General features: G+C 43.4%; 1 protein-coding gene across 1 annotated transcript in view; it reads left to right on the top strand.

Moving 5' to 3' along the window:
- The window catches only part of LOC124798081 (dipeptidase 1-like), a 200,103-nt gene that overhangs the window by 79,943 nt on the left and 99,682 nt on the right, over nt 1–20,478 (top strand). Inside the window, exons 4-5 of the mRNA XM_047261322.1 lie at nt 10,184–10,316; nt 18,849–18,999. Of these exons, the coding sequence (XP_047117278.1) occupies nt 10,184–10,316; nt 18,849–18,999 (284 nt within the window). The remainder of the gene's footprint in view (nt 1–10,183; nt 10,317–18,848; nt 19,000–20,478) is intronic.

The raw sequence follows: 20,478 nt of genomic DNA, 5'->3' as shown, positions 1-20,478 counted from the left end.
GAGTCGTTATGGGAAAAAGAGTCTGATTTACGGGTCTTCCCACACACAAATCGCGAATGGAACGGAGAACGGCAGTCTTACGTTTTCTGTTGTCCGCCAAACCCAGTTACGTTGCTTGCATGGTATTAACACATGCTGCCTGACAAAAAAGATGACGCATTAAGAAGGCACGGTCAAACGTCATTGTAACTTCATACATGTACACACAATCGACGATATCTACAAGATTACTGCTGCAATTCTCTGTAACAGCTAAAACAGCTTAGTGCTTAGTGTTGTTCGTGTTTAGTGCTGTTACCGTGCTTGGAAGTTTCTGTATCCCGGGTGAAGCTGCGATTTTGTAAACGTGTCTGTGGAAATGAATCTCCTTAGTTCTGCAGAACGCTTTTTGTTTTCGCCTATAGCTGTTTGCACTTCACTGTTGAAAGCTGTTAAAAGCGACTACAGGTGTCAGTTTTCGTTAAGTTGATTCGATTGTAGGAGTATCTTAGCAGTATAGATTAAGCCTTTCTTTAGCACAAAAAACCTTATTTAGAACACAAAGCTAAAGTCTGAAGTTCCGAAATGTTTTCATGAAGAACATTGAGTATAAAAATCGGACAGAAATGCACGAACTGACGGAACGACAGACAAAATATGAGCCTTACATAAACTTTCTATTACTGAAGCGTGCCGTTTTTACCGGGCAACACTGCGAATTTCTGTTTAACGTAAAATCTTTAAAACGAGATGAAATATGAAACCTGTTCTATGGTTACGTGACCTAACTAAAGCATAAAATCTATTTTCGAACCACTTTTCCAGAGTAATGCGAATATCATTAAGTCAATTAATATACGTTGCTGAAATAAGATAAGTTTATTTCATATTACACATGTCTGTATTTCTGCTTCAGTTGTGTTTTCTGTATACTACGTAAATATTGAACGTATTTTGATTGTCATTGAACTGGTAGTGAAGAGTTAGTTTTATCCATCATTTGATGCTTCTGATGGCTGTCCTATGCCAGTTGTTGGGTTACTGTGACGTTATCGATTACTTGGTGTCGATATCAACACCACGCGTATTGAAACAAAAATGTCGAAGTATAGTCATATCGGTAACCTCGCATCGTCCTCTGTTGATTTAACATGCTACTAACACATGAGGCCGTTGAGTGGTGAAGAACTGCTTTGTTATCTACCTGACTGTCGGAGTGTGACCAAAGTAATGTTTCCTTCTTGTGTACTTTTAATTTCGTCATCCGTCGAACGGATATAAACTTGTAGCAGAATAAAGGCTTACAAGATTCACAGCAGATATTGGTTCTCAAGCTTCCTCGATCGATTTACGATTGCATTGGATTCTGTAATGTCTAAAGGGATGTGGTTCACATTCTGATAACTGAATTCGTGTCAAGGGAATAAGCAAGAACGGCAAAAGCATATATGATGTTCTGAAAATGCTGCAAGGAACAGAAGACAAGGAAAGGAGGTTCGTAGCAATGTGGGTTAAAGAAGCTGGTGATAACATGAGAAACAACGAAAAGGCTATGCAGCAACGAAATACCCGTCGTTTGTTTTATGTATCACAAAGAAAAAGAGATTAAGGTAATGTGGTCGCTCAACTGTAATAATCTAATTATCTTCAAAGGAAAGCTTTAGAGACTTATTAACCAGTTATGGTTCACAGCTCGTGCCCATTTCGATCGTAGCTGCCGATGTCGTGGTGTTAACGTGCATAGCTCATGCATGGGTTTTTGGCTACGGAGGCACATCGTTAGGAATGTTCGGTGCACCGTGTGTTCAGACAGATTTGTACTCTGCCCAGCATTAAAGTCTGACGTTCGTTCAGCCACAGTTTGCCGCCTGTCTTGTTTTACAAGTCTGCCTAGTCAACGGCGTCCGACATCCAACTCCACTACGTCTGGATGTGGTTTCAGCTTGTTTTCGCCACGTGTTGAAGACGCTCACCACAGCCGATCACAAACACACGACACGTTGTGCAGTTTCCGACATGCTCGCGCCGAGCCTCCGCGCCATTACAATCTGCTCTCGGCGAAAGTCAGACAGAAGGCGCGCCTTCCACGTTCTGCACACGGACAGTACGCTCAGTGACGCCACAGGCACGGTGTGTGTGTGTGTGTGTGTGTGTGTGTGTGTGACTGGCAGTCTTGACTGGTCAGCGTGTACTTGTACTGCATACGTGTATTTTCTTGTCTGTACTAACTGTTTCATTCATGAAACATTCTATAACTATATTCGTTAACATATGGCGTGTCGAACAGATGGCGTGTGTTCCAGAGAGCTATGAATTGGATCTTTTTATTGATATAACTAAAATGTTCTTTGTCCTGGATGTTTTATGCTTACCTATTTTATCATTATATACTTGGGCTTTCTTAATACGTGCAGTGTATGAGGGAAAACGCAATGTTGCACACTATTTTACAGTTGTTACTGGAGACCGGAGTAGATGCATTTGCATGTTGCACATGCATTTGAATATGTGGCTCCTCTTCACCAGTTATTGCATATTTCAACTAAAAACTAGTCACGATGCATATTTTCGCTCTATGTTTACAATATTTTAAAAATTTAGACAGGCTCTCTAGCTCGATCTAGTTTTGATGTCTCACAGATTGACCGCGACCTAGAACTGCGTGCCATGGCTAACCGAGAGAACACTGCCTAGCGAAATCATTACAGAGGAGGAACAGGAACAGGCAGACAGGAGTCAATGCTCCTGACCCCGCGCCCCCGATTAATCCTCTCCGCTGTCATACCGTACTCGTCGACAACAATTAAATTAAACTACGCAAGCTTATAGTCGCACGTCTATTTTTCAGTTTAGCTTTCTATTTTCTTATACGCAGTTGAACCTGTTTACGACGTGTAGTGTGTAACATGTTGACCCCATGCCACAGGAGAAACGAAACGTCGTTTCGTGGATAGCTGACCATCCTGGAATATTGACATATGACGGAATTGTTTCATATTGTTCAGTTTGCGAGAAAAACGTATCGTGCAAAAAAGTTTCAAATAGACCAGCATGTCAAGACAAGTCTTCATATCGCACGAATACGGAAGAAAGCACCAACAACTACTTCTGATAACAGCAAGTTACAGTAGCAGGGATTTGTCCAAAGCTAACCAAAAAAGTCGTTTTAACATGGACATATGTGAAGCATTTATTGCAAGCAATATTATTCTTCACAATCTTAAAAACCCTGTTTTCAGCGGCTTCCTGCATATCAAAATATACCACATGAATCAATAATGCGTAAAAATTACATACCGACAATTTACGTAAACGTTCTGGAAGAAATACGCAATGAACTCAAGGACAGTATTAACTGGTTTTCAGTTGACGAAGCTACTGACACTTATCGTCGTTACATTGCAAATTTAATTGTTGGTGCTTTAAAAGAAGAGCCTTCTTCTTCCTATTAAGCAGCCTGCAAAGAACTGGAAAAACTAAATCATTCTACGATCGTCAGATTTGTCAACGAGGGTATTAGAAAAATATTTCCAGAATCTTCTGCACCTGAAAGGGTTGTTGTTTTTATTTCAGATGCTGCTCCCTACATGATCAAAGCAGGAAAAGCCCTCCGAGGATTTTATCCCAATTTGATTCATGTGACGTGCTTTGCCCATGGAGTACATCGCCTTGCTGAAGAAGTACTTTCCACGTTTTTTAATATAATTAAACTGATTTCTTCCACAAAGAAAGCGCTCCTAAAGGCTCCTGCTCGCATCAAGACCTACAAAGAAACACTACCAAATGTGCCTCTACCTCCCGAATCAGTGGTAACTCGTTGGTGTGCGTGGGTCGAAGCTCTGCTGTCTTACAGTGAACATTTCGAAGCCATTAACGGGGCAGAGGCTTCGGCAGTTTGCCAGTGCAAGGAAGCTTTTAATGATTCCGGTATTAAGAATGACATTGCTGTGATTAGCATTCATTTTCCCCAGATATCTGCAAGTATTAAAAAGCTTGAAACTCAAGGTTAGGCGTGGAATGAATCTGTTCAGCTAATGAATAAAATTATTCCAGTGAACCCCTCATTGCCGGAGGTGTTCCCAAGAAAACTTAAAGAAAAGTTTGAAAACATTTTAAACAATAACCCAGGCTTTGAACACTTGTGCCAATCTGATAGTTTTATTAAAGGGGCGGATAAGTTTTACCAAAAACAAATTCAAACACTGCCCATTTGTCTTAGTTGATGTAGAACGGTCCTTTCCTGCTTATAAAAATGTTTTGAATGATCGAAGACACAATTTTACTACCAAACATTTGGAACAGTACTCGGTCGTTTGTTTAAAAAAATAGAAAAATGTAAAATAAATTGTAAATTTGGCTTTGGTCCAATAGCATTAATTAAAATTTAATGCTGTTCAAAAATATCACAATTGTATGTTGTTTTTTAAACAAAATGTTACGGAGTTTTTGAGCTGCGTGCAATATATCTCGAAGTTGGTGCTGTACATATCGATTGTTTCGCATCCCCTTGTTACCGACGACAATGGCAAAGAAGCAACAATTCTTGAAAAACGGTATGCGCTCCCATTTTGCAAATATTTAGAAAGTAACCCCCGAAGCACCCTCTTCCTAACCTCTACCAGAACGTATTCAGAAGATATCAGCGTCCTAAATGTACCGGTTTTTCGCGTGGCCGGAGCTCTTCCTCGTAATTGATATGCACAGGTTCGGTTTTGAGATATAATGCACTCAGTAACTACCATTTTTTTATTGTTTGATCTTGCGTGTTTCGACACTTTTCATGCATTTTTAAGCATTTTTCATGCCTATTTGCACGCATATTTTAAGGTTTTTATGATGTATATAATCCAGTCTCTAGTTATTACACACTTTGTCTATTTCTCAAAAACAAATTAATCATTTTTATTTTCCTTCACGAACAACGTTGAATTTGTGCAGTTGTGCACCTGAAACACTCTGTTTTTTGTGTTTGTATTGCAGAAATAAGAACCTTATTTTGAGAAAATACCAAAAAAAAAGTTCAGATAGCTCTGAGCACTATGGGATTTAACTTCTGACGTCATCAGTCCCCTAGAACTTAGAACTACTTAAACCTAACTAACCTAAGGACATCACACACATCCATGCTCGAGGCAGGATTCGAACCTGCGATCGAAGCGGTCGCGCGGTTCCAGACTGGTAGCACCTAGAACCGCTCGGCCACCTCGGCCGGCCAGAAAGTACAATAACGGAGGTCAAAACACGTAGTGTTCACTGCAATACAATGTGCAATAGCCGCGGCATAAGATACGGAAAAATTTAAGGCTATTCTTGTTGCAGTTACGCTAAACATGTACTGTTAGTTTAACTTTTCTGTCCTCCAAGTTAGGCGTTTTGTCAAACAGGCGTAAAAATCATTTGTTCACTTGTACTTGCTTGCAGAAATTTCGTTTTTCGGCCAGTATACAATGTCACAAGTCAAATAGTCTTCCGTCTTCGCACTTTTTACTGGCAGAATTTTATCACTCAAGATAGAGGAAATTGTAATGTTATCTCGATTTCTTTTCCCAGAACCTCTCCGCTTTTTGCAATGTTCTGAGAAATCCATTGTTGCTGTACGTTATGACTTTTCCTTCCCTTTAGTGCAGTACGGTTGTCAGATAAAATGTGTATCCAGACATGCTCAGTTATTTTGAATCAATCTCTGTGCAGGCCATGGTATCGTGCTCTAAAATCCCTGAAGTCCTCTAGTTCCATCTTCCTGAGAAGGAACCCGTTGTCTCTGGGGTCGGCAATGACGGGAATCCAGTTTTATGGATTAAAGGATACTTTATTCCTCTCTGTAAGCGAAAAATCTCCATCACATGGTAGGAAATTATGACCTGTTATGAGGAATTTGTCGGATAGAGCAGTTAAATATTTATGGATGGTTAGATTTCGGAAAAGCATCATATTTTAAAAATCTCTCACAAACAGATCTTATACTTAAATTTTCCCGCGAGGCGTCTAAAGATCGAAGGAGAAGAAATGAATTAAAATTTGTGCTGCGGCCGAGACTCCACCCTGGTTCTCCTTGCTTACGAGACTGAAGTGCTAACCGTTACTCCACCACAGCACAATGATGAACATTCCTAGTGCCGACCGCGGTGGTCTAGCGGTTCTAGGGGCGCAGTCCGGAACCGCGCGACTGCTACGGTCGCAGGTTCGAATCCTGCCTCGGGCATGGATGTACGTGATGTCCTTAGGTTCGTTAGGTTTACGTAGTTCTAAGTTCTAGGGGACTGATGACCACAGATGTTAAGTCCCACAGTGCTCAGAGCCATTTGAACCATTTTTGAACATTCCTAGTCTGCGTAAACCATTTGTGCTGGCCACTGATGCAGCGTATATATTCATTGTGAGAACCCCTTCTGCATCAACTAAAGCCTGGAGACAGCGCACTGAAGCGCCGATACTGGTAGCTACACAATAAATAAGATCATAAAGACGGCTGCAGGCGCTTCATTTTCTTACAACAGTGAACGGCCGTGATCCCCATGGCCTTCAGTCAAAACGATGGACATACAAAAATCAACGATGTTTAGGCTTACGTTCAAACGAAAATCTTGTGCAAAAAGATCAAAACATTTCAGTTTCGTTGTTTTTTCCTGAATGCCGTCCTTCACTTTGTGTAACGCAATGTACAGACACTTCCGAGACATTCTATAAAAACACTGGAAACCTTCGGGACATACGCTCAGTTCTTTCATTACGTCGATTGCGCCATACTTCTTGCTTTCTTCAACCGTAAAGGATGTACCCAGTATTTGCCTACCGTTTATGAGTTACAGAAGACCCAGTGGATGAATGTATTTGCCGGATGAAGGCGACGTGCTGGGCCTGCCTCGGCAGTGCCTCTGCTCGCGTCACGTCACGTCACGTCGCCGCCACGCCCCTCACTCGCCACCGCGCCGTTCAGTGTGAGCTGGGCCCTGCGTGAACGGCTAGCGCAAGGACTGCCGTACGTCCACATTAATCGAGAATGTCGCGAGGTTTCACTCTTTGTCCCGGTGTCCCAGAAAGGCTGAACTGGGACGCTATATGTTCCGATTTTCAAGCAAGAGAACCGAAGATTTATATTCTAGTGGTTCAGTATGTTAATATGTAACGCACAAGCAGCCACCAGCGGCCTACTCTCGTACTATGTCTAGTCTAGTTCATTTCATAACAGATGGCGACGCTGCGCAACAACGATTCACTTGTTCGTGTTACGTAACTTGGGTTCCATAAATTCGTTAGTTGTTGCAGTCCCTGTGGTGTGTGTTCCTGCAGTGCGCGAGCTCTCATCGTTTTGAGATGCAAAAAAGCGGAACGTAAGCGCTCTTTCAGTGACCGATACAGAGAAATATGACCTTTGATAAAAAGAGCTAACACAGACGTGGAAGGATTCTGCAAACTTCGTTTGTATCATTTTCCATTTGAGCGTGTTGGGAAAACTGATGTAAGCCGTCATACTGAGACCCAAGAGAGGAGAAAAAAAATACAACAGCAACAACTCAAGAAGAGGCATGCAGTGCAAAACTCACAACTTCTTTATTCTAAAACCAGTTACAACAGAGAAAATGCTCATTTGCTATCACCATTGATTTAAGCCACATGAGAGCACGACCAAGTTTCGTTGTGTGTCCCTATTATGTGATTGCTAGAAAGCAAAGAGTTGCAAGAATAAAAGCCACAGCAATAATCAAACATTTGCTCGCTCCTCGCAATCCTGTTATAGCAAAAAGCAAATTATCTCAACACCAGAAGACACACAACGACAATCGGACATATTCTTGCTCCTCGTTCTGTTTTCATTTGCACTTTGCACTTGCAAAACAACTTCTTTTTAAGGCCTATAAAGTAATGGCGGTAATCACACGATATTGAAATTACTTCGTCAGTATAAAACGCAATGAAAATTAATGTTCCAAATGTAGCTGCACTAAGGTAATGTATTTTTCAAATATTTTACGCGACAGACCTGTTTCGGCTTATTGCCATTATCAAGTGATGTCTTGGTAAGTATATTACTTTTCTTACACACGAGACGTAAAAATACGTTTTTGTCAGATATTTTGATAGTTATATAGTACGATGCAACACGTTGTTTACAAGTAATGTACTTACCAAGACGTGACACAAAAGATTTCCTACAGATGCATATCGTCAATTCCCACTAGACGTCACTTGACTGTGGCAGTAAGCCGAAACAGGGCTGTCGTGTAGAACATTAAAAAAATACGTTATCGTACTGCAGCTAGTTTTGGAGCATTTATTTTCATTATTTCCCACATTTGTTCAGTACTTTCATGCAGGAGAAGAGATAAAAATAAACTAATTAAACTTACTTCTGAACAAAATGAAACATCGTAGACTATATCGAACTTCAGCAGTTCTGCGCTGACAGATCTTATGATTAACTTAAAAATTTGTGCAGCACATTACGGCGACAACTGTAACATCAATTTCGTGGGGTGAACCGTAGAAGGTAAAGCAACACACTGAGTCGTTTAAAATGAAACTTGCGAAGAACCTGGAAGGACTGAGCCGTCCGGTACACATTTTACATAAGTTTCAACTGCTGCAAACGTTTTATCTGTTACTATCGAGGTATTTGCGGTGAAACTCTTTAACTACTTTTCCACTTGCGCAAATATCTCCGCAGATGTTTTCTACGCTCTTTTAAGCTGGGCTTTATCTTCATGTGTCCGCAGCTTGTGGTCTTGCGGTAGCATTCTCGCTTCACACGCGCGAGGTCTCGAGTTCGATTCCCGGCGGGATCGGGGAATTTTCCTACCTCGAGATGACTGGGTGTTGTTGTTGTCTGCATCATCATCATCATTCATCCTCATTACGGTCGGAGGAAGGCAATGGCAAACGACCTCCGCTAGGAGCTTGCCTAGTACGGCGTTGCGGGTCTCCCGTCCCCTACGCTCCCCGGACTATGGGACCTGATCATCACTTTTGGTTTGTTTATCAAGAATTTGTTTACACAGTAAATGAATAAAACTGAAAGTAGTAACCTATCTGTGATTGAAGTGAAAGTTGTTATTGAGAATATAATAGTTTTACAACAAGATCAAGGAAAATGTTGTCATCGGGGTATAGAAGCTAAAATTTTTTAAAAAAATTCTGAAGACTGCTCTGAACTAACCAGTGACCTAAAAAATGTGCTATGAAACTGCTATTAGTATCTTACGAAATGTTCTCATCAGGTATTAATTATACTGCTGAAAGATGACATCGCCGTCGGAGAAGACGTCAAGCACGAAGGCATGCAGGCGTTTCACAGCTCTCAGAGCGTTTTCGATTAGTAGGACAAGGTCCCATGCAAGCACAGGAGAATATCTCCCAGAGGATAATAGTGTTCCCACCAGCCAGCGCCCGAGGCCCGAGGCCCGCTGCACGTTTCGTTTCGCCTTTCACCTCAAGCCGGCGTTTGTGGAGACGACTATCGACCTAGGATAGCAAAAATGCGATTCAAATAAAAAAAGGCGACACATTTCCATCGATCGTCTGATGCGCACTACAATCGTAATTGACGGCGCTGTTTGGCCAACATGTGAACACGTGTAGGTATGATCTGCTGCGGAGCACCGTGTTCAACAATGTACGACGAACAACGTGCTGCGAAACACTTGTGCGTGCACCAGCATTGTGCTCTTTCGGCAGAGATGCCACAGACCAGCATCTCTCCTACTTCACAGAGCAGACGAGCCTCCGAATCCCACGTTCCGCGAAGAGTCTTGCACGTCCGAGTGTCCTTTTCACTGTCCTCCTACCTCTTTCTGTAGATGCTCACGAGAGTAGCACGCGAACATTCGACCAGCATCGTCGTTTTCGAGATAGTCGTTCACAGGCTTTACGTAATAATAATGATCGGCCCTTTGTCAAAATCGCTTATCTCGACGGATTTCCCCTTTTGCAGTCCGTGTCTTCGCTGGGGTGATCCCCCGTGCGTGTCTGCTACGCTTAGGTACTTTTGTTACCACGCCACGTGCCCACAACGCGACCAGGCGCAATTGGCTGATCAGTGTACAAGTATTGTGCTCAGCAGTGATACACGGGTTAATTTTTCCAGGCGGTTGAAGTCTCTCCTCTCCTCACCTCCATCTTACGCCCGGATTCCAGTGGATTGTGTCCAGATTTCAGTAGCGACGTCTGCGGCAACGCTAGCTGGAGCAGGGCGGTGTTGCGGTTGCAGTTCTGGGCGGCGTACGTGCCGTGCGACTCGCAGTACCGGGACGCGGTGCAGCTGACGCTGGAGCAGGTGGACGTGGTGCGCCGGCTGACGGCCCGCCACGCGCCGCCGCTCGCCTTCTGCACGTCCGCCGCAGGTGAGGCAGCGGGGCGCACAGGGCAGAGCGCCACTGCGGGGTGCCCGTCCCGCGCTGCTGTGCTCTAATACGCACACACGCACACGCGCGCACACGCGCACACGCGCACGCGCGCACACGCGCACACGCGCACGCACACACACACACGCACACACGCACACACGCACACACGCACACACGCACACACACTGGTTTCCACAAGGGGAGCCGGACACCGAGTTGCAGTACTTTGGAAAAAAAGAAAAAAACCTTTTCAAGTCCAATGGTTTCAAGGAAATGTAAGCTAATTTAGCACGGTTGTTAAGGAATCTTATATGGATACACACAGACATAATCATGTGTACTCAAGTTATGCGTTTTTAATTATAAACAACTGAAATTTTTCAACAAAGTGAATACAGATGTCCCTTTTACGAAAAGCTGTCACAACGAAATTAAATGTATTTTTGTTTCAAGTTTGCTACACCATTATTACAAATGTCTGTCGGACAGAATACTGAATCCTCTTTTGCTAGATTTTTACAGCATTCCAAATTTCAGTGAGACATTATACCCAATCTTAGTGCTCTTCTCTTACGTAAATGTCTTACTATTCAAGTTGCACAATATGTTTCATTACAGTATTGGGTAATTGCATGCCAAATTTAAGTACTATAATCTCATTGGCTTGTTAGGAAAACGCTGTTAAAATGTACGGGAAATGTGAATCAATGATTTGACAGTGTTTCTGGTTCAAATGGCTCTGAGCACTATGGGACTTAACATCTATGGTCATCAGTCCCCTAGAACTTAGAACTACTTAAACCTAACTAACCTAAGGACATCACACAACACCCAGTCATCACGAGGCAGAGAAAATCCCTGACTCCGCTGGGAATCGAACCCGCACACCCGGGCGTGGGAAGCGAGAACGCTACCGCACCACCACGAGCTGCGGACTGACAGTGTTTATATTAGGGTTTACCGTATGTGGGTGAACTAGTGCAAACCATACGAATACTCCTCTTCATCTTCAAACAGTCTAATCTCTTAGGTTAACCTGACTTCCAAATTGAGTAACAATAATGTCAGCTGCATCGATTCTGCTGTTATCGATTTCCTTGAGGATCGACAGTGTGAAAGCTGCTGGAGCAAATCCTAGCCTCTGTAGGGTCTGTAGTCTACCAAGATTAGCACAATTAAAAACTAAACAAGCATCATACAGTGCAGCTTTATCAGTAGTTGTCGAAACAAATGGTGTCCTGGGGCACGGTTTGCCACCCGGAGAGTTAGAATTTCATCAGGATTTTCAGTTTTTTCGTGCATACACTTTTGTAGAAGATATGAGTCCGCTAACCACACTTTTATTTCCCTCAATGTGACTGCATAAAACTGGAAGAAAACACCACAGCAATAAACAACATGAGGAAATACAGAACATAGAGGGGCGTGGCCGCGTGCAAGCTTTTGTTAATTATTATTTTTATCTCACTTAGGAACGGAATTGGAATGTGATATTGAGGAACTGAAATTTCAATACCATGTAATAAATGAAATTCCAATTAAATTTTTTACGCAATTTTGGTTGCTTTCTCGTGCGTCCCCGCTTCAATAAGGCCGTACAGTATCGATTTCCTTAAATTGTTTTATTTATTTGGCCCTGGAAACATTCCGACGTGCTCGTCGCTACTTACTCACGTGGAGCTTGAAACAACAGAGGACTCGGCCCATTCCACGTAAACACAGCGCACACCTTTATGGAACCACCACCAGCTCGCACAGTGCCATGTTGACAACGTGCATCCGTGGCTTCGCGGTGTCAGCGCCACACTAGAACCCGACTACCAGAAATCTACGTGACAGCTGGACTCACGTGACCAGGCGACGCTCTTCCAGCTGTCCAGGGTCCAAGCGGTACGGTGACGAGCCCTGGAGACGCGCTGCGGGCGGCGGCGTGCCGTCAGCGAAGCAGTCGTCTGCTGCTGTATCCCATCGACGCCACATTTCGCCACACTGTCTTAACGATACGTTTGCCGTGCGTCCGACATTCATTTCTGCGGTTACTACACGCAGTGTTTCTTCTCTGTTACCATTGACAACCTATGCAAACGCCGCCGCCCTCGCTTGTTATGTGAAAGCCGTCGGCCACTGCGTTTCCGTGGCGAAATTGGTACTCTCGGTATACTCTTGACATTGTGGATCTCGTCATATTGAACTCCCTAAAGATTTCCGCAATGGAATGTTGTTTGCGTCTAGCTCCAACTATCAGCCCCGTGGAGCAGCCACTATTTGTCCGTGTGCATATCGCTGTCACATGACTTGTGAGTGCGGTGCCGTGTGGTGCACCACGCTTGTCTCTGCGGTCCTGGAAATGCGTCATAGACACTGTCGGCCTCGCTAACCCGACTTGCCGTACAATCTGCGATTTGCCATCACCTGGGCCCGTGCTGACTGCGCGCCCGCCAGTGGCGGGCTGCTCACCCGCGGAGCCCGCAGCGCCGCCGTCTGTGCGCCACTCTCCAAACGGGAGAGCCCTGTCTGCGACCTTTGGCCGCTCAGTCTTTGTTCATTGCATTTATAGATCGTTGCATCACAATATATACTTCCTTTGAAAATGTACTTGATGCAAATTACGAAAGAACTCTCTTCAAATACTTGAGCTTGTTACACGTTCCCTTGCACGAGCTTCGTTACTGTGGACTGTAGACTATGCTGGCCACTGAGTAGCATACAGGCTTTAATTAAGTAAGAATAAATATATTATTCTGTGATAATACTCAAGGAACTTGTTGTAAATTTACGGTTCTACAGCTATACAGTTTGCCACATATAATGCAAAATTGTGCTTTGCATTAAGAACTGTCCAGAATGAATAACTTAAGGGCACTTTTAAAACTTGCTTTACCACGTGTCAAACATATCATGTTATTGATAAAATATCAAACATTTTTACGGCTGCGTATTGACAGGCTTACCAATATGTAACACACAGTCGTTTTCTCTAATGCTGTAACTGTGCATACCAATATTCTTTTCAAACAGTGATGAATTACTTATGACGAATTTCATTAGCCTTTGTGTATAGTCTGAATGACCCATTTTACTAATTTCTTCTACAAGATGGTTATCGGTGGACACAACACTTACAATAATTACTTCCGTTTCAAGTGATGAATCATACAAGAAATTTATTCTATAAACATTAATGAAACGAAATACTGATTCCAAAGAAAGCAGGTGCTGACAGATGTGAAGATTCCCCAACTATCAGTTTAATAAGTCTCTGCTGCAAGAGTGGAAAAACTAATAGAAGCTGACCACGGGGAAGATCAGTTTGGATTCCAAAGAAATGTAGGAACACGGGACGCAATACTAATTTTACTACTTCTCATAGAAGATACATTAAGGAAAGGCAAACCTATGTTTATAGATAGCATTCGTACACTTATAGAAAGCTCTTCACAATGTTGACTCGGATACTCTCTTTCGAATTCTAAAGGTGGCAGGGGTAAAATACAGGGACCGAAGGGCTATTTAGAATTTGTATAGAAACTAGATGGCAGTTATAAGAGTAGAGAGGCATGAAAGGGGGGAAGCAGTGGTTGAGATGGAAGTGATACAAGGTTGTAGCGTATCCACGATGCTATTCAATCTGTGTACTGACCAAGCAGCGAAGGAAATAAAAGTTTGGACTAGGAATTAAAGCCAAGGGAAAAGAAATAAAAACTTTGAGGTTTGCCGATGACACTGTAATGCTTTGAGAGACAGCAAAGTATTTGTAAGAGCAGTTGAACGGAATGGACAGCGTCTTAAAGGAGGACATAAGAGGAACATCAACAAAAGCAAAACGAGGATAATGGAATGTGGTCGAATTAAGTCAGGTGACGCTGAGGGAAACAGATCAGGACAGGAGACACTTAAAGTAGTAGTTTTACTATTTTGGCAGAAAAATAACTGATGATGGTCGAAGCAGAGAGTATATAGAAGTAGACTGTCAATGGTAAGAAAAGCGTTTCTGAAAGAGAGAAATTTGCTAGCATAGAATATAGATTCAAGTGCTAGGCAGTCTTCTGAACAGGAAGGATGAAAAAGACCAGCCATGGTTTAATAACGAAATTCGGAACATGCCGAGTAAACAGAGACTGCTGCACTCTCGGTTCAAAACGAAACGCACAAATTACTACACACGAAGGTTAGTAGAAATTTGTGCGTCTGTCAAAAGATCTGTGCGCGAAGCATAAAAAACCACCACAGTCACACCGTAGCAAAAGGTCTGGCAGAGAACCCGAGGAAATTCTCGTCGTATGTACAGGGTGTTTCAAAAATGACCGGTATATTTGAAACGGCAATACAAACTAAACGAGCAGCGATAGAAATACACCGTTTGTTGCAATATGCTTGGGACACCAGTACATTTTCAGGCAGACAAACTTTCGAAATTACAGTAGTTACAATTGTCAACAACAGATGGCGCTGCGGTCTGAGAAACTCTATAGTACGATATTTTCCACATATCCACCATGCGTAGCAATAATATGGCGTAGTCTCTGAATGAAATTACCCGAAACCTTTGACAACGTGTCTGGCGGAATGGCTTCACATGCAGATGAGATGTACTGCTTCAGCTGTTCAATTGTTTCTGGATTCTGGCGGTACACCTGGTCTTTCACGTGTCCCCACAGAAAGAAGTCACAGGGGTTCATATCTGGCGAATAGGGAGGCCAATCCACGCCGCCTCCTGTATGTTTCGGATAGCCCAAAGCAATCACACGATCATCGAAATATTCATTCAGGAAATTAAAGACGTCGGCCGTACGATGTGGCTGGGCACCATCTTGCATAAACCACGAGGTGTTCGCAGTGTCGTCTAAGGCAGTTTGTACCACCACAAATTCACGAAGAATGTCCAGATAGCGTGATGCAGTAATCGTTTCGGATCTGAAAAATGGGCCAATGATTCCTTTGGAAGAAATGGCGGCCCAGACCAGTACTTTCTGAGGATGCAGGGACGATGGGACTGCAACATGGGGCTTTTCGGTTCCCCATATGCGCCAGTTCTGTTTATTGACGAAGCCGTCCAGGTAAAAATAAGCTTCGTCAGTAAACCAAATGTTGCCCAGATGCATATCGCCGTCATCAATCCTGTGCACTATATCGTTAGCGAATGTCTCTCGTGCAGCAATGGTAGCGGCGCTGAGGGGTTGCCGCGTTTGAATTTTGTATGGATAGAGGTGTAAACTCTGGCGCATGAGACGATACGTGGACGTTGGCGTCATTTGGACCGCAGCTGCAACATGGCGAACGGAAACCCGAGGCTGCTGTTGGATCACCTGCTGCACTAGCTGCGCGTTGCCCTCTGTGGTTGCCGTACGCGGTCGCCCTACCTTTCCAGCACGTTCATCCGTCACATTCCCAGTCCGTTGAAATTTTTCAAACAGATCCTTTATTGTATCGCTTTTCGGTCCTTTGGTTACATTAAACCTCCGTTGAAAACTTCGTCTTGTTGCAACAACACTGTGTTCTAGGCGGTGGAATTCAAACACCAGAAAAATCCTCTGTTCTAAGGAATAAACCATGTTGTCTACAGCACACTTGCACGTTGTGAACAGCACACGCTTACAGCAGAAAGACGACGTACAGAATGGCGCACCCACAGACTGCGTTGTCTTCTATATCTTTCACATCACTTGCAGCGCCATCTGTTGTTGAAAATTGTAACTACTGTAATTTCGAAAGTTTGTCCGCCTGAAAATGTACTGTTGTCCCAAGCATATTGCAACAAACGGTGTATTTCTATCGCTGCTAGTTTAGTTTTTATTGCCGTTTCAAATATACCGGTCATTTTTGAAACACCCTGTAACATCGCTAAGCGGCGCTAAGGCTTCCATTCAGTCTGTTATTGACGTCTGATGTGGCACTTGAAGACAGCGAAACGAATGCCGAAGTTCAAGAAATTGATCTCGTAGAAGAATCGTACAAACATACCGTCATTTGCCCATCGGACAGACTCCCGTGCCGACGACGATGTAACAAGCATCCCTGGTGTGGAGAAGCAACTGAAAGGTTTAAAAGCAAACAGCTCAGATATAATAACCTTTCTTCAGACTGAGAAGCTTATGTTCACGAATCAGCATAGTCTTAGAAGGCATCGTTCATGCGAAGCTCGGCTTCCCTTTTCTCACACGATATACCGCAAATTGTGGACAAAAGGCAGATTCCATATTTCTAGATTTCCAGAAAGCATTTGACCCTGTGCCCCATTGCAAGCTGTTAACGAAGGTACGAGCATATGGAATAAGTTCACAGATATGCGTTGAACAGTGGGGTTGATATCATCCGCATATATGAATTTGCTGGAGAGTGTATTAGGCAGATCTTGAGTGTATAAATTGAAAAGTGCTGCAGAGAGGACCGAATCTTGTGGCAGACCATTACTCAATTTGCGGAATCGGCTTCTGCTGTTTTCTGAGTAAATGTGGATTAGTCTGTTACATTGCATGTTTTCGATTAAAGTTGATAACTTCACACAGGGGACCACGTTGATCAGTTTTAATAAAAGACCTTCCTTCCAAATGGTGTTGTAAGCTGCCGTGAGATCAAGGAAGACAGACACGCTATTCAGCTTCTTCTCAAAACCAGCTTCCACAGAAGTGATCAGTGAAAGGACTTGATCACTCCAATCACGACTGGGGCGGAATCCCGCTTGTTCAACTGGAATTACCTCTTCGATTGCTGGTGCTATTCTATTCAATGGCAGCCTTTCCAAAAGCTTGTACGTGGCAGAAAGCAAGGCTATTGGTCGATAACTTTGAGGCGAGTTTGGATCTGTTCCTGACTTCAAGATAGCAATGATTTTGGTCTTCTTGAATATCGCGGGTAACTTTCCTGATTCCAATATGCTACTAAAAAAACAATGCCAACCATTGTTTTGTAGCCGGGCCGCAGTTCTTTAGTAGTTCCGGATAAATCCAATCTAATCCTGCTGCTTTGCCATTCTGAAGGGAGTGTAAACCTTGTTCCACTTATTGTATGGGGAAAGGTCGTGAATATACGTCGTGAGGTCGAGTTGTCTGCTTGGCTTGCCTGAGTTCGCACTAGAAAGCATGGAGGGGTGTGGTGTGATAAATAGAACACAGTAAATGTTGAGTGGCAAAATACGTCTACAAACGAAATAATCAAAATTGTTGTATTTTCGTTTCTCTGTTGTTATTAAATAATTGTAGGTGTTTTGTATGACAACTGCGGTAGTCAATATTTAACGACATTTCATCATGCATGCATCCATGAAATTAGATAAAACAAAACTGCAACGAGACTAAGACTCGAAATCTGGAACTCAATTTTTTAATGGAACTTTGTACCCGCTCCACTATATGGCAACACAGCTGCAGAGTAGTGAATGCAGATACTTTCTGTTCTCGTGATTATAGTGTTGACTTTCTCTGACGTCCATTTTGTATCGAAAATGTGCATGGGACAAATTTTTGTTACGGCCGTTTTTGTAACATGCTGCTAGCATGCAAGGAATCACGCTGTTGCGTCCAAGGGCACAGAGTTTGGTTCTGCCTGTATATCTCGTTGGGTGTGCGCCGAGTCAGATGGGTAGGGAGCACTGAAAAGGGCGCAAGTATTGATGCGTGTTTGTCCAAGAGCACGGTATCTGCACTGGACGGCGGTTACACGGTGCAACGTTGCAAGTCCGAGGCTGATTGGTCAAACTGTGCAAAAACTAAGTTTTTTGGGCGTTTGGATGAATCAGTCACTACGTTTTGTGGGCGTTATGGAATCCAGAAGCATTATCATGGTTCTAGTCTCTCAACACTGACAACACCGAAGGAGAGTTTCCTAGTACTGTAACAATCACATTTAATCACTTCACATCTCTACCTGACGTTTCAGAATACGTACTGAACTTACTACAACGCCCAATGTCATCTCATATCATTGACTGAAGACTAGCAGAGTGCAGACTGAACAGCCAGTAAGCAATTTTTAACAGTACAAAAAAGATTGCTGCCTTTGGAGTGGGAAGCCACTGTTCATGAGTACTGTCACAAACACTGTTTGCAAAAAGTTACAAATCTGGTCCACCTTGAATGACCGATTAGTATCGTGGAGACACATCATTGCCTGCTCAAGTGTCAGTGTAGGAGTCATCGGGTTTCTTGACATCACTACCGGTAGTCGTTCAGGGAACTGCGAGACACATGTTACTTTACAATAGTCTCACGTGCTGCCTATAATGAGACAGTGTCCTTGCACCATCCGACTATAGGACAACTCCTCCATTAATGGGACATGGGACGACTCTATGAAGTCTTAACATTTAACATTTTCTTTCTTTGTTCAGTGAATGTATATGGACTGGAAAAATGTCCCGACTCAGTTTAGAAGTGTGTTTCGAAGCATATATAGCAACTTGCCAGAAAGAAGAAGTGTGATTGGGAGGTAGGGTGTGGTGTCCATTACCATTTACTGTTCCCAAATGTGTACTAGGTGACTACCGTAAGTGGATTGCAGAAGAGACTGGTGCACACACGCCTGCTGTTGCAGACATCGAGTCGACGCACCAGGCGGGCCGCATCTGCAGCCTGGTGGGCGTGGAGGGCGGCCACTCGCTGGCTGGCAGCCTGTCCGTGCTGCGCACCCTGTACGCCGTGGGCGTGCGCTACCTCACACTCACCTCCACCTGCAACACGCCCTGGTGAGTGCCCGCCGCTGCACACTGCTGTCTGGTCTCCATGTCCTCTTGCGACATCACCATTACCTTCGTCACGGTCATTAGCCATTCAGCAGCCCGTCCGTGCTTTGATGCTCTATGCCGACGGGGTGCACTATTTCACACTCACCTCCAGATATGCCCGGGTAAGCGCGTTATCGCAGGCTGCTGCCTGCTCTGGATGATCCCTAGTATTGTCACACTACGTGCACCATTATCATTAACCATTCAGCAGCCTGTCCGTGCTGCGATGCTCTGTGCAGAGCGTGTGGCGCCACCGCGAGCTCACCTCTACTTGTAACGTATCCCGACGAGTGCCAGTTATTGCACGCTGCTGCGTGCTCTGGATGATACCTCGTATTGTCACCACTACCACCATTGTCATCAGCCACTCAGTAGCTTGTCAATACTGAACATGTCCCATACCACTGGCACATGTTACCTCACATTCAGATTCACAGAGAACACAGAATTTGGTCTGCTTTAGACATTCCCTAGAATCATCACTATCACTTTCATCATCACCATTTGCAGCACCTGTTGTTGTAACACTGCTGGATCAGGATCTTCCACAAGTGGTGTTCCATTCTTCAGCTTGGTCTTTGAAGAGATAAGCCCATGAACATACTAAAAATTTCATCATATAAAAGTTTAGTATCGCAATAAATACTCGCCACAGCAGCAAATGTACGAATACAGCAGAAAAATTACTTGTGGCCAAACAAACTGAATATGGAGCTTACAGGTCACTGTACCAGTGGAAGACATATTAACAGCAAACCATCGAGTAATATAGAGAAAAAAGAACTTTGATATATGATTTAGTTTACAAGCTTGTGTATAATGTACTGCAGACTGTCAGATTATGATCACTACGTCACATGACTCTGTTATTGTGAATAAGTAGTGCCTGACCTCTGTAGAATAATTCTTATTGCGGACAAAAACTGTAGCTGATAAGGATATGTTGGAATAGAAAAAATGAATGCTCGTTTCTGCTAAATAAGACTAAGTTTAAAATACAACTTAAACGTTCTTAAGTTGTGGAATGCAATGAACATCTATCGCACAGAAATCTCAACGCCAGTAAATTACTGACTTGTGCAGTCATAGTTGCAAACCAGTATGTATGTGCACTTAAAGATCTACCACAGCAAACTCAGACGCTTCCTCCTCAGATGTATTTTACTCATAAATGCTTTCTGACAGTAAGGAGTTCTGGATTTTCACCAAATCAATACATGTCTCTTGATACTGAGAAAGTTAAACCAACTTCAGACATAAAGTGTGCGGTGGTCTCTTGAAGTGCTCTTGATGAAAGTTCTTGAAAGCATATTACAATTGATCTTTCTAAAACATGGAGAGAGTGCTTAAAACGTGATTGGTCAGCTCGTACATGTTCAGCTTATATAAAGCTGTCTACCATACCACATGATATTACATAGCACATGAAACAAGGGCAAT

The sequence above is a fragment of the Schistocerca piceifrons genome, chromosome 5, assembly GCF_021461385.2.
Source record: "Schistocerca piceifrons isolate TAMUIC-IGC-003096 chromosome 5, iqSchPice1.1, whole genome shotgun sequence".
Taxonomy (NCBI): Eukaryota; Metazoa; Arthropoda; class Insecta; order Orthoptera; family Acrididae; genus Schistocerca; species Schistocerca piceifrons.
This window is presented reverse-complemented; position numbering and strand designations above follow the sequence as displayed.